Raw genomic sequence first — 14,445 nt, 5'->3', positions numbered from 1 at the left:
CTGTGTATACAGAGCGGAGGCATATTTATTTTGGAAGCTTTGTTTTATTTTATCATTTTTTATGTTTAACGTTTTTTTTCCCTTTCTTTTCATATGAATAAAATCCATCATCGATGTGCTGCGGGGTCAGGGAAGTTATCTGTGTCTCTGTCCCCCTCCGCACCCGTCTGTCTGTCTGTCTCCTTACCCCACTGTCCTCCATGTGTCAGTTGTTTCTCTTGGGAAGGTAAAGGGCAGGACTACAACAGCCTGGCATGTGGCTGAGCCGTGCGTCAGCCACTCGGTCTGGCTTCCCCTCTGGCACCGAAGGAAATCTGCCTGGATGGAGGAGGAGGCCAGGGCAGATCCACAGAGAGATTCACAAGTGAACTGAAGTCCAGTGTTGAGGCTCTGTCCACACGGTGACTGGAGACCCGTGGCTGCCCCATGCCAGTCAACTCGGGTTGCGGGGCTGTTTCTCCTGCTTCTTCACCTGCACTGGAGCATTATTTAGCTGAGGTTAGTCCTGCTTCAAGCAGGGGGTTGGACTAGATGACCTCCTTCCAATGCTAATCTTCTATGATTTTATGACTCTAAGACAAGTAAAGAAGAAGTTGACTAAAAGCTGAGAGTAACTGCATCCTGCTATCCAGGACTGAGAGGTTATATCAGAGATTCAAGAACATGCAGATTTGTCTTAAAGGTAAAGCAACCTTTCCCCCCTCTTCCTATTTGAAATCACATTTCAAAATAAAAAGACAAACATTAAAAGCATCATAGATTCCAGGGTCAGAAGGAACCAGTGTAATCATGTAAAACACGTAGCCATCAAATGTACCTACATTAATTCCTGTGGCACCCCACCAATTAAAAAAAATGTTTCTTTGTGCCATAGTGTCAGCCTGAAACATTTTCTAATCTGAAACTGAAATGTAGCCAGATTTCCAAAGTGAACAGATGTTTATGTGGTTGGAAAATACCAAATTAGCATTCACAGAGATACCTGTTATAGCCCTTCATGATTTATGGCTGTGGCGATTTGGGGAATTTGTCTGTGCAGTTTATGAATTCAGGTTGGTGTTACAAAGATGTTATAAAATGAAGGCATACAGGAATGCCTCTATGTGGAAGTTGAATCCACTACTTGTGGACATGGACTGAAGGACGTACCTACTGGACAATTAATAGTGATTAATCTTCATGCTGAACTTTGACCCAACAGTTGGTATGCTAAGGAAGTCAGCTGATTCCTGTAGAACAGTGTTTCTCAATTAAATTTGGCCACGGAACCCTTTTGAACTCCATAAATAATTGTGGGACCCCCCAAACTCTTAGCAGTCTTCAAATGTCGAAATAAGCAAAGGTCAGCATTTCTCACTTAAATTACACTTACACTGGATACCCTCTGCCGGAAAATCTGAGACATCTTCCCTTTTTCAGCGGCGCGGAAAACAGCTGCTCTCGGCGGCGGAGAACAGCTGATCGGTGGCACGGAGAACAACTGCTTGCGGAACCCTAACAGTGTTCTTGCGAAACCCCAGGGTTCCGCAGAACACCAATTGAGAAACACTGATGTAGAAGCTACTTCCTCCAGACTGTTGCAGGAGGTGTTGGTGATGGTGGATTTGGAAAAAACACCAGGAGCAGAATAAAGGAACCAGATGTTGGTAGGGGGCACATAAAGTCAAGACACTCACTAAGACAGGAAGACAAAGCTTTAGGTAGAAGAGGAGAAGAGACAGAGAGACTTTTGTAGTGCGGGTCCTCTGTAGGTATGGACCAGCCAAGTCAGAGAAGGGCAGCTGGGGGAAAGAAAGCTCCATGTTTTGGAAGAGAAGTCATGAGCTGCTAACAAAGGACCCTGGACACCCAAGAAATGTCTTCCAATCCCAGACAACTCTCCAGAGTGGGGAGAAAGTTGAGGTAGGGAAATGTGGATAGGGGTGTTCAAATGTGGATAGGTTAAGTAAAGAGCAAGGAGCTTTCAGAATCCTGTGCAAAGTCTGTCTGTGCATCTGTTGGCTTTCACTGTAAATCAGAGGGCTCACACCTATAGAGGCTGACATGAGTTTCAGGACCTGGGCAACGGGATCCCATTGGCAAGAGGGTGTAAGACAAAACTCTGCCCAACCTAAACTCTGCTCAGCCCCAGCACACTAGAACTTACCTGACTAGATCACTGACAACAGCTCATGTAGGTGTTGGTGTTATCCTAGTGGTTTCTATTCAATTAAATATCCTGCATCAATCACAATAACATCTCAGCACCCATAACTGTGAACAACTTTAAAGAGCAATAAGGACATTCCCAAAAATATCAAATAATGAGTATCATTGGCCGTGAACTCTTCACTGAAGGGAAGCATTTTTCTGCTCCTACACATCAACATTTAGTGTATGACAGAAGGTGAGCAAATAAGCCGAACTATTATGACAACACTAGGTCTCTGGAGTATTTCTAGTGAAAAATTTTTCACTGAGGTGCTTCTTTTGAAGCAAAATGGATTTTTTAATTAAATGGAATATTTTGCAAAAATCTCCATATTCTGCTAAATTTTGTGGGATTTTTTCATTTGAAGAACAAAATCCAAGCACTGAAAATAGTTTGGCAAAAACTGTTGATGAAAATAATTATTTTTCTTTTCGTCTTTTTTTTTTTCAGGGAAAAGTAAAGCAAAGCAATTTCCCAACCACATCTAATTTGGGTATCTTGAACCTTTATTTTCTCTTTTACTGCTGCAGTTTGGATGACAGAATATGCCTGATTTGTTCCAAAATGGGCAAATAAATGCCTTGATGTGGGGTTTTGATCCAATTGTTGGAAAGGTAAATAGCTGGGAATGATGAGCTTTGAACCTTTCTGGAACTTAAAAGAAGATGTGATTTAAGTTCATCAGCTACACGTTACATTGTTGGGTTTCTTTGTATTCCTTAGATACGACCATGGCAAACACAGAGTTGACAAAGCCCTGGTTGGGATGATATAGCTGAGGTTAGTCCTGCTTTGAGGAGGGGGTTGGACTAGATGACCTCCTGTGGTCCCTTCCAACTCTAATATTCTCTGATTCTATGATTCTAACCATCACAGAATTCATCCTCCTGTGGTTTGAGGATCTCCCTGCATTGCAGATTCTTCTCTTCCTCCTGCTCCTAGTGATCTACATTGTGACCATGGCTGGGAACATCCTCACCATTGCACTAGTTGTGGCTGATCAGCACCTTCACACCCCCATGTACTTCTTCCTGGGGAACTTGTCCTGCTTGGAGACCTGCTACACCTCCACCCTCCTGCCCAGGATGCTGGCCAGTCTCCTGACTGGGGACAGAACCATTTCTGTTATTGGCTGCTTTGTACAATTATATTTCTTTGGTTCTCTGGTGGGAACAGAATGTTACGTCCTAGCTGCAATGTCTTATGATCGGTATTTAGCAATATGTAAACCACTGAATTATTCGACCCATATGAATGAAAGGTTCTGTTTCCAGCTAGCAGCTGGGTCCTGGATAAGTGCATTTTTGGTTGTTACCATAATAATATTTTTAATGTCACAATTAACTTTCTGTGGCCCCAGTGAAATTGACCATTTCTTTTGTGATCTCACTCCAGTGATAAAACTCTACTGCAGTGTCACCCGCAAGATGGAACTTGTGACCTTCTTGAGCTCCTTCCTATTCACTTTACCACCATTTCTATTAACCCTGACTTCCTACGTTTGTATCATAAATGCTATCCTGAGAATTCCTTCTAGTACTGGAAGGCAAAAGGCATTTTCCACCTGCTCCTCTCACCTTATTATGGTTACTACTTTCTACGGGACACTGATCATTGTGTATATTTCACCAAAAACCAAGATGCTGCAAGAGCTTAACAAAGTGTTCTCTGTCTTCTACACCGTCCTGACTCCTCTGGTCAATCCCCTTATCTACAGTCTGAGAAACAAAGAGGTCATGGAGGCCCTGAGAAAAACTGTCAGGAACTTTATGGCTTTCATAAGTACATTTATTTAGGGTAAAATGAAATGAAATGTATGATCTCCAACATTCAGTCACAGGGGCAGAATCTGGCTGGTCTTATAAGTTGTTCAAAGTGGGTGCTAGATAATAAAAGTTTAACTGTATTGGTTAGATGAATCTGTCTACGAAATAAAGTAAAGTTGGAGACAGGGACACTGGCACATACTTGTGTTTGAACTAACAAATATGGTTAGAAGCTTTCATGACTTCTGAGAAGGTCTCAAAGTTACTGAAGCAAGTATCCATGATGTGAGTTGCATTAACAGCATATAACCAGAACCATTAGATGTGTTTTTTCTCGGTCATCACCTGGAGTGACATTGGCACCAGTCTCTGGACATTTCTTTTCTGGGTTCACTTGGCAGATGGCTTAAGTCTGAAGAGCTAACAGTTGATGGAGAAAGTGGGAGAAGAAATGGTGAGCTTCATCAGCAAGGTTACCCACATCATTTATTTGAACACCGAGCCCTTTCACAACATCACTGGGATTTCAAAGGGGCCTAAGGAAGTTATTAACCCTGTTCCCCATGAAAGTTAATAAGAATTGGGATCCAGACTTCAAAAGCTATTTAGGCACCTAAAGATGCAGATAGGCACCAAGCAGGATTTTTAAAACCAGCTAAGCAAGTAAAGTTCCTGATCCCATTGGAATCTATGGAATCTTAGTCTTCAGAAGAGAAGAATGAGGGGGGGATTTGATAACAGCCTTTAACTACCTGAAAGGGGGTTCCAGGGAGGATGGAGCTAGGCTGTTCTCAGTGGTAGTAGATGACAGAACAAAGAACAATGGTCTCAAGTTGCAGTGGGAGAGGTCTAGGTTGGATATTAGGAAAAACGTTTTCACTAGGAGGGTGGTGAAGCACTGGAATGGGTTACCTAGGGAGGTGGTGGAATCTCCATCGTTAGAGGTTTTTAAGGTGCGGCTAGAAAAAGCCCTGGCTGGGATGATTTAACTGAGGTTAGTGCTGCTTTTAACGGGGGCTTGGATTAGGTCACCTCCTGAGGTCCCTTCCAACCATAATCTTCTATGATTCTATGAGGCAGCAATATTTAGAGGTTTTATTATGAACATCTCCAAACTTCAAATTATGAAAACAAGAAAGCAAACATTCCTGCTTTCTTCAAACTTTATTGTTCGTATTTGTTTATTTTTAATTATCACAGGAATGGCAGATCTTCATTATTCTGTCCTCTGTCTAAATGAAATCCTTCCCATCATCTTAATTATGGCACCAGAACCATCTCCACCACAATAACTGGATCTTCTTGTTATCCATAAAGGTGATGAATCCCTCTTAGTCTGTTTCAGCTATCCTGACAACTCCACCATTCTAACACTGCTGTAATTTAAAATGCATGGGCTTCAAAAACAAACCAAGAGTATCTATTACAATATTATCTATCAACAAAAATTGTCCTAGGGTATGTCTACACTTCCACCATGGTGCTGGCACTCCCGGATCGATGCAGTGGGATCAAGCGAGCAGGCTGTGGAGACCCCCTCAATCGATCCCAAAAGTGCTCTCCAGTCGACACCGTAAATACACCCCCACGAAAAGCATAAGGCTGTGTCCAGTGGAGGGCATGTCCCATTAGCACAACCTGATGGAGACACCATGGTAAGTCAAAGTTAATAGCTTGCGTATCTCCCATAGACCCAGCATGGCAGTATAGACCAGGCCCCTGTAACAGCTTTTAATATAATCCACGGAGACAGGTAATACAGAGATTTCCTTTATAAATGACTTTATGTCCCTGATTCACAAGAGATGACATTAATGAAACTGTGCTGGTTACACCAGTTGGGGTTTTGACCATCTAAATTAAAGTACAGATACCCTCCACTCCTATTTTCATTTATTTTTGGAACTTTTTTACATACAAAACCCAATATTTTGTTTTTAAAAATTGTCAAAATTGTTTTCAAGTTTTTGTTGTTTACAGAAAAACTGAGTTTTAAATTAATAAAAAATATAAGTTTTGAAGATTTTGTAAATTAAAAAAAGACTAAAATGGGATAAAATATGCAGAAAATTAGTTTTCAAAATTGTTGACAGTTTTTCTTAAAAACTTAATTTTATTTTAAAGAACCGAACTTTTTTCTACAACGTGAATACAAATCCTATAAAAAAATTGTCAAAAATAACAAAAATAATTGAAAAGTCAACAAGTTTTTGTTAACAGTTTTAATTTTTAAAAAGGCCATTTTTCATTCAAGTAAGACACTTTTCCTTTGATGAATACTGACCAGATCAAAAGTAAAGAAAATGGGAAAAGGGAGATTGTTAAAATGAAATGGTTCCTTAACTTTATAAATTTCAAGTATTTTAACTATTTCCTTCCTTTTCTGTCTGTGTAATAATAGAGTAAAATAATTTTAAATGGTCTTTGTTACAATGGGAATACATCAACATTAGTTTGATATGAGTGAGCACGTCAGAATGAATTGTTCAACATTTTAACAATGAGCAAGGTTTTTAAACCAATGATACTCACTTTTGGGTCTATGACACAAACTCTGAATAATACAACAGACTCTTAACAAGTCCTTGGAGCAAAGAGGCTGCACAGAGGTTTCTGACCACAGTGCTCTTTGCGTAAAGCTAACTTTTGATAGTCAGGTCAATAAATGCACATGACTGTGCACCTGCATCTCCAATAGAAGCGTGGGATCAGATTTTGCTATCCGAGTCTAATAACTTCCCTAGATAAGTCATCAGCAAGAACTGAACCCAAACCATCTCTACTGAAAGCACGAGTCTCTACTGTACAAGCTAAAGGAATACATCTGTCAGCTCGGTGCCTAGAGCTGACACATACATCTCTATAATCAGTCTAGCCACTAAAGGGATGCAGAGAGAGCTGCACTGTGCTAACTTGTGTTGCACAAGTATGGGACAGGGACATCACTATCTTGCAGTTCATCATTAATATAAGGAAGATACAACTTCTCACACTCTGCCCTCCAGATATTGGCTAGAGAAACACATGCTTCTGAGCGGGGTTAAGGATTGCATCCGGCATTTGATGGGCAAGACACACATGATCCAGCTTTTGAGCTGAACTTCTTGCTTTGGGAAGATACCGTTTCACAGTCCTAGGAGATCTCATCCCCTCTAGATGGAAAAGAGCAGGATTTCCTATGAGGTCAGAAGCTCTCCTCTCTCTATTCATCCTACTTTGAGTTTTCATATTGGCTCCATACCCAGAACTGCTTCAACTGTCTGGAAAATAAAGACATAATTAACATCTCCTTCCTTGTTAGTTATAAATTCCCATGTGTCAAGGAAGCATCTCACCCTCTCATAATAAGGATGAACAATTCAGGAGAGACACACACTCCCTGATACTGAATACAATGTTCAAAGCAGGAGAGAAGAACCAAGTTTCTTCACTGACAGAACTGAAGCTTATGAAGGACATGGAGATAGAAGATGAAGTGCAGAACGTGTATCCTGGCTTACAAAGCAACGAATGAAGGATATGTCAAAATACTCAGGCTGATGTGCGCCCATCTTCAAGGTAAACCTAGCTTTCCCACGTATTCAAACAGATTATCCTCTCTCTCTCTCTCTTATGTCATTGTCCTCTTGTGTCTGTTGAGAACTCTGTATGGGCATAACTCACTTTGATGTAGTTACACTGGTGTGAATTTTACTTGTCTAGACAAGCCCTCTTCCTATAAGGAGTTTCTTCATTGTCACGCCAGAATTTCTGTGGCGATAGCACTGAAAGATTGTAGAAGCAGCGTCTCTGCTCACTATTATGATACAGCAGTAGCTAAAAAGTCAACAAACTCCTCTATGTTAATGGCCTCATCGGCACATCTCAAATGTCTTTGTTTTAGCATTAGTGTTTAGATAGATAGATAGATAGATAGATTGATTGATTGATTGCTGGAACTATATTTTTAACTCAGGAAAAATAATGCATTAAAAGGTATCAAATCATTTTATAACCATAAAATAATGTATTTCTTTATGCCACAAGGAGTCAACCTGAAAAAGCCCTTTTTCCAACTCCAGAATTATTTTACAACTTTACGGTCGATAATAATCGATGTACTGTCTGAGCCCATCACAATTATTTATTAATTTGCCATGACGACACATCCGTGAGGTAGATCAGGATTTGTGACAAAACATGCCCCTGGGTGTCTATATTTATGCATATTGCAGTGTGTTGCCCAAAACGTGATTTATGTGCCTGACTTCCAAGATGGTATGTTAGGCCAACAAAGAGGATCAGAGTCCAACTCCCTCACCTACCCCAGGATAATATTTATAATCCTTGCAGACCAAATGGGTCTAACTGCCCGAATGATGGAGTTGCCACCATTATGGGGATGTTCTTTTGGGTAGGTCCTGATGGATGCTATGGCTGACTATTAAAAAATCGTTTGAATAGCCTGGCTCAAAGGGAACAAGGATAAGGGACTGTCACCAACCAGTGATAGGAGACAAAGAGAAATAACATGATGGGTGGTGAATCACTGGAATGGGTTACCTAGGAAGGTGGTGGAATCTCCATTCCTAGAGGTTTTCAAGGCCCAGCTTGACAAAGCCCTGCCTGGAAAGATTTAGTCAGGGTCGATCCAGCTTTGAACAGGAGGTTGGACTAGATACCTCCTGAGTTCCCTTCTAACCCTGATCTTCTACATTTCTATAAAGCAAGCTGTGAATGGGGAGTGTGAGCCCGGGGGTGGGGGTGTGTCTCTGGCGATTCTGGGCTGGCCTGGTGAATGTAACGTGGCGAAGATCTGTTCCTGTAACTTCAGTGGAACCCTTAGTTAGCAGTGAAGCGTAAGATGAGATGAGACCGTGTATGAGTGCAGGTTGTTTCCTTTTTTAAAATCCTTTCTCTCCATTATTTTTCCAAAGGATAGTACAAATATTTTGTTTTAACTAGGCAGTGGGTCACTAGAACTGGTCACAGGTTCCCAAAAGGAAGAAATGCAGTTGCTCAAAAGCCGGTGAAAGCTCACCTGACCGCCTCCTCATGGGTTAGGTGTGCTTTGAGAATGCCTGCCAGATCAGGAGAGATTGGCAAGGGAAAGCTTTCTGTGTGAATCCCACCAAGTCTGAGGTAGCTGTGTGCATGCCCACCTGCAGATATTTAGGTGTCTAGGGGATTTTGGTGCCTCCAGTTTTAGGCAGCAGCTGAGCGGGGGTTCTGAAGATATCAGTGACACCTAAATGATGCCCCTAAAATGTCAGTGAGGTGTCTAAGTCTCCTAGTAGATCTACTCCAAAGAGCTCAATGTACAGTTTTCCAAAGCCACTTTGACAATCTGAGCATAAGGAAATTGTACAAGGTGACGCGGTGAACCTTTGGCAGAAACAGATGTCTAAACCCAGTTTTCCAGATTACTGGGTCTGTGCCCTAACCACAAAATCATCCTCTCCATACTATCCTCTCTCCTTGAAAAATGTATCCATTTGTAAAGATAGATGTCATAGATTGAAAAACAGCATAAGTTTGGAGGAGTATTTCCTACATAGGTAGAACACTGACATATTTGTAATGAACATTAAAGTGCATCAGAGTTTATTGATTTATTTATGCACCCAATAAAACATCACCTGGTGACTACCATAAACTGAGACACCCCTCTGAAGAGGGACATTTTTCAACTCAAGAGGTAGCATGTAAAAGAAGAGCAACAGATGGTCTAAAACTTCATGGCAATTGTCAAGTCTTTGATTAGCCAAGTGCTTGGTTTTTTTTGGTTTTTTTTTTTCCAGGAAATAGGACACCAGAATTTTTAGAATCTACTCCAAGAGTTGAAAGATGAGGAAGCTAAATTTCCTAGTCTAAGGTCTAGACCTAATTTTGGGGAATATAAACCACCAGGGAGGTGTAGGTTTGATGTATAAGATATTGCATCGAAATATATCATAATCTTCTTTAAACTATCTTCCAGTTTCTTTTATAACCCACAGATGCAGCACAAGGCAAACCCGGATTGGGGGAATCAATCAACCAGCATGGAATTCATTCTCCTCGGATTCAGAAATCTGCCAGAACTGCAGATCTTTCTCTTCCTACTGTTTCTAATGATCTACATTGTTACCATGGCTGGGAACATCCTTATCATCGTGCTAGTCGTGGCTGATCAGCACCTTCACACCCACATGTACTTCTTCCTGGGGAACTTGTCCTGCTTGGAGACCTGCTACAGCTCCACCATCCTGCCCCGGATGCTGGTCAGTCTCCTGACTGGGGACAGAACCATTTCTGTTGCAGGCTGTATTGTGCAATTATATTTCTTTGGATTCCTTGTGTGTACAGAGTGTTACCTCCTAGCCGTGATGTCTTATGATCGTTATTTAGCAATATGTAAGCCACTGCGTTATGCCGCCCTTATGAATAGCAGGTTGTGCTTTCAGCTAGCAGCTGGGTCTTGGTTAAGTGCCGTTCTACCTATTAGCATAATAACCGTTTTTATATCACCTTCAACTTTCTGTGGTCCCAATCAAATTGACCATTTCTTTTGTGATTTTACTCCAGTGATAAAACTGTCCTGCAGTGACACCCGCCTGATACAGCTTCTGGCTTTCATACTCTCCTCTGTTGACATCCTTCCCCCTTTTCTATTGACCGTGACATCCTATGTTCATATCATCACCACTGTCCTAAAGATCCCTTCCACCACCAGGAGACAGAAGACTTTTTCCACCTGTTCCTCTCACCTCATTGTAGTGACAAGTTTCTATGGGACCCTGATGATTGTGTATATCTTACCAAAACATAACCTGCTGGGAGACCTACACAAAGTGTTTGCTGTCTTCTACACAGTCCTTCCTCCCTTGGTTAATCCTCTCATATACAGCCTAAGAAACAAAGAGGTCAAGCAGGCCCTGAGGAAAACTGCCAGGAAATTTTTGGCTTTCAGAAGAATTCAGAGAATCCAACCTAATTTATTTAGGATAAATAAACAGGAGATAGTGCACACGGATGGTCATTAGATGCTTTCAAAATCTTGGGGTAACAGGCACACACTGAGTATTTTGACACGTGTGACTAGGATGATCAGATAACAAGTGTGAAAAATCGGGACAGGAGTGGGAGTTAATAAGCTCTTATATAAGAAAAAGCTCCAAATATCCGGACTATCCCTATAAAATTGGGACATCTGGTCACCCTCTGTGTGACCATCACACAGCTGAAAATGAATATGTGTTGAACTGGTGTCACAAGTCCATCTAGCATATGACTTTGTTTATATCTTTATTGGTGTGCTTAGAAATTTAGTAATTATTAAAATTGTTTGAATTTTGCTGTGGTTGTTGAAAAATTGTCCTTTCTTCTAAATTGGTAATTTTTGCATATATATATATATATATATATATATATATATATATATTGTGGTAAGGTGGCCTTCGTGCTCCCGTGGGCCGAGCGCTTTTTCAGCGTGGTGGGCACAAAATGGCCGCCCGGAGCTCCCACCAGTCTTAAGATGGCAGCCATCTCACTTCTGCCCCGTCTCCCTTTAGGCCTTCGCAGGCCAAGCAGTGCCCTCGGGACCTTAGGTTCTAAGGTTGCGGTATGGGGTGTCTGAGCCCGCCCTCTTCTTCAGACACCAGCCCAGAGACCCCGGTTGACAGCAGTGGTTGGCTGCTGCTATAAGGCACTGCGTAAAGTCTTCTCTCTGGGCTGCTTCCCTACCCTAGTCTTCATTGGGGCTCAGCAGCCACTCCAACAGGCAAGCCCCCTGCTTTCCTCTGGTTCCTGCCACTCACAGTTCTCCTTCTCCTTCTCCTTCTCCTTGTACTCCTTCCAGTACAAGTGTCCTGGCCCCTCTCTAAAAGGTGGGTAAAGGTTCCTCAGGTGTCCCATTCAGATTGTAGGCCCAAAGCTTGATTCTGTTATATTGATTCTATGTGAAATACCCTTATTCTTTTGGTACGTGACAAACCACCACAGCAGTCTGTGTGGGGCTTTGCATTTCAGGCGTGTAGGATGATTTGTTCGTTATTGATCAGGTTGTTTTGAAACCGCCATCCGTTTATCTGAAACTAACATCTGGTCATTGATTATCCCGTTTGTAAAGTTACCAAAGATCATCCTGTGAAACTGTTGTTACTGTTGAAGTACACATGTTTTAAGAGAACTGCTGAAAGTAACATCAGAAAATGTTCTAAAACAGAGAGATTCAGTGTGAAATGAGGATGTTTTGTAATAGTAGTGAATGTTTTAGATAAAAAGAAATGTTATTGTTTCTGAAGAACACTTTTATCTTCCAATTACAAGTTTTAAGTAAATGTTAAGAGATTAGAGTGTGAATAGACAAATGAGTGATGTGTGTATGTGAGACCAGAGAGCAACGGGAAAAGGCTCCAGACTCGGATGTTCAAGGGAATGAAGATAACAACTTTTATGACTCAGATGGCCAGAGACTGCTCACCCTGATGACCCTGGGATCCACCTTGAAGGACAAAAACAAGATGAACTTTGAAAAATAACAATTGTCATGCTTGCAAAACATGGGTGATTAATAATCACACCAGGATGCAGATGCAGCATAATGAAGAAGAACCCATAGAGTGGCATAAGAACTTACCCCTACAAAAGGGGATGAAAAGGTGAGGCCTTTCGGTTTGGTTCTACAATCATCCTCCAGGAGCATCGGTGTGCACCAGCAGACCCCTTCTCCCTCCCTCGTGCCTTAGCCACCTGGCCAGTGGACTAACATGAACAACTGAGGCTGGTAACTATAGTCCGTCTCTGTAGAACTTTGTGTCGGTGTCAGAGTGTGCAGGCTTTTTGAAATCTTTGTATTCACAATAAATGTGGCGTACTGCCTTGTCCCTCTGAATAAGATCCTGTTGTTTATTTCACAATGTGGACTCACTGCAGGAGCTCACGGTGTGAACAGGGGAGCTAAACGCTCCGAAGTCTAACCCAAGGAGATGCTGAAACCAAGGAAGTTTGACCTTAATGGGAGTGTAAACTTAGGGGTCGTCAGAGTACCAGAGGGTCCTATCTGAACTTCATTCTGAGTGGTTCCAAAGCACCAAGGCTGTGCACTCCCTGACAACACCACAATAGGCATCTTAGTAATACAGATATCCATCTATCATCCATCCATCCATCCATCCATCCCCCCTTCCCCTCAAAGTATCATTACAAGTGATATGTCAGTTTCAATATGTCGTTAAAGGACCTTGAAAAATGTGTAGGCAAGAAAAAGAAGAAGGTGATGATGATGATGTGGACAAATTGGATAGAGTCCAGAGGAGGGCAATGAAAATTATTAGGGCGCTGGAGCACATGATTTATGAGGAGAGGCTCAGGGAACTAGGCTTGTTTAGACTGCAGAAGAGAAGAATGAGGGGGGATTTGATAGCAGCCTTTAACTACCTGAAAGGGGGTTTCAGGGAGGATGGAGCTAGGCTGTTATCAGTGGTGGCAGATGACAGAACTAGGAGCAATGGTCTCAAACAGCAGTGGGGGAGGTCTAGGTTGGATATTAGGAAAACAAAATTCACTAGGAGGGTGGTGAAGCACTGGAATGGGTTATCTAGGGAGGTGGTGGAATCTCCATCTTTAGAGGTCTTTAAGGCCCAGCTTGACAAAATGGTGGCTGGGTTGAATTAGCTGGGTTTGGTCCTGTTTTGAGCAGGGGATTGGACTAGATGTCCTCCTGAGGTCCCTTCCAACCTTAATCTTCTATGATTCTATGATTTTATGATGGAGATTTCCATAGGCACAAAGGGCACCTAGGTAATCAATTCCCAATGGAAATGAATAAGAGTTGGGCAGTTTCTCTTTTCTCTCTTCTTTGTAATCCACCCTCTACTGTGGTTAATGGGTACAATTTGCGACTCGCAAGAACATCTCAGTGAATTAGGAGCGTACATCTCTTTGACTACATCTGCTTCGACTTTAGGGCCAGATTGTCAAAGATATTTAGATGACCAAATCGCCAGATAAAACAACGAGAGTCCTATAGCACCTTAAAGACTAATAAATTTCTGTAGGCATAAGCTTTCGTGGGCTGCAACCCACTTTGTCAGATGCATGAAGTGGAAATCACAGATAAGAGGTATATATATACATCCAAGGGTAAGAAACATAACAGTGGGGAGGGCAAGTGCTAACAAAATCAGTTCAGTTAGGATAGATGAGGCCTATTCATAACCGTTGATTAGAAGTTGAGAATGTGTGAACAGTGACAATTACTTCTTGTAATGAGATAACCATTCCAAGTCCCTATTCAGACCCAGTTTGATTGTGTCAAGTTTGCATACGAGTTCCAGCTCTGCAGTTTTTCGCAGAAGTCTGTTTTTGAAGTTTTTTTTGTAGAAGTATGGCAACTTTCAAGTCAGCTACAGAGTGCTGGGAGATTGAGGTGCTCTCCTACTGGTTTATGGATGTTGCCATTTTTTATGTCTGATTTGTGTCCATTTATTCTTTTGCATAGTGACAGTCCGGTTTGGCCAATGTACA

At 41.8% G+C, this 14,445-nt stretch overlaps 2 protein-coding genes across 2 annotated transcripts; both read left to right on the top strand.

The window, feature by feature from the left end:
- Positions 1 to 3,048: 3,048 nt before the first annotated feature.
- LOC137162631 (olfactory receptor 11A1-like) lies at positions 3,049 to 3,987 on the top strand. Its single transcript, XM_067562535.1, has one exon. The coding sequence runs from the start codon at positions 3,049 to 3,051 to the stop codon at positions 3,985 to 3,987; it is 939 nt and encodes a 312-aa protein (XP_067418636.1).
- Positions 3,988 to 9,935: 5,948 nt separating this feature from the next.
- On the top strand, positions 9,936 to 10,961 carry LOC137162635 (olfactory receptor 6N1-like). Its single transcript, XM_067562537.1, has one exon. It carries the CDS (start codon positions 9,936 to 9,938, stop codon positions 10,959 to 10,961), a length of 1,026 nt encoding a protein of 341 aa, XP_067418638.1.
- The last annotated feature ends 3,484 nt before the right edge of the window (positions 10,962 to 14,445 follow it).

Source organism: Emydura macquarii, unplaced genomic scaffold, assembly GCF_026122565.2.
Source record: "Emydura macquarii macquarii isolate MOO-44397 ecotype Brisbane River unplaced genomic scaffold, CSIRO-AGI_Emac_v2 contig_2444, whole genome shotgun sequence".
Taxonomy (NCBI): Eukaryota; Metazoa; Chordata; order Testudines; family Chelidae; genus Emydura; species Emydura macquarii.
The sequence above is the reverse complement of the archived record's forward strand: the minus strand, read 5'-3'. Positions and strand labels throughout refer to the sequence as shown.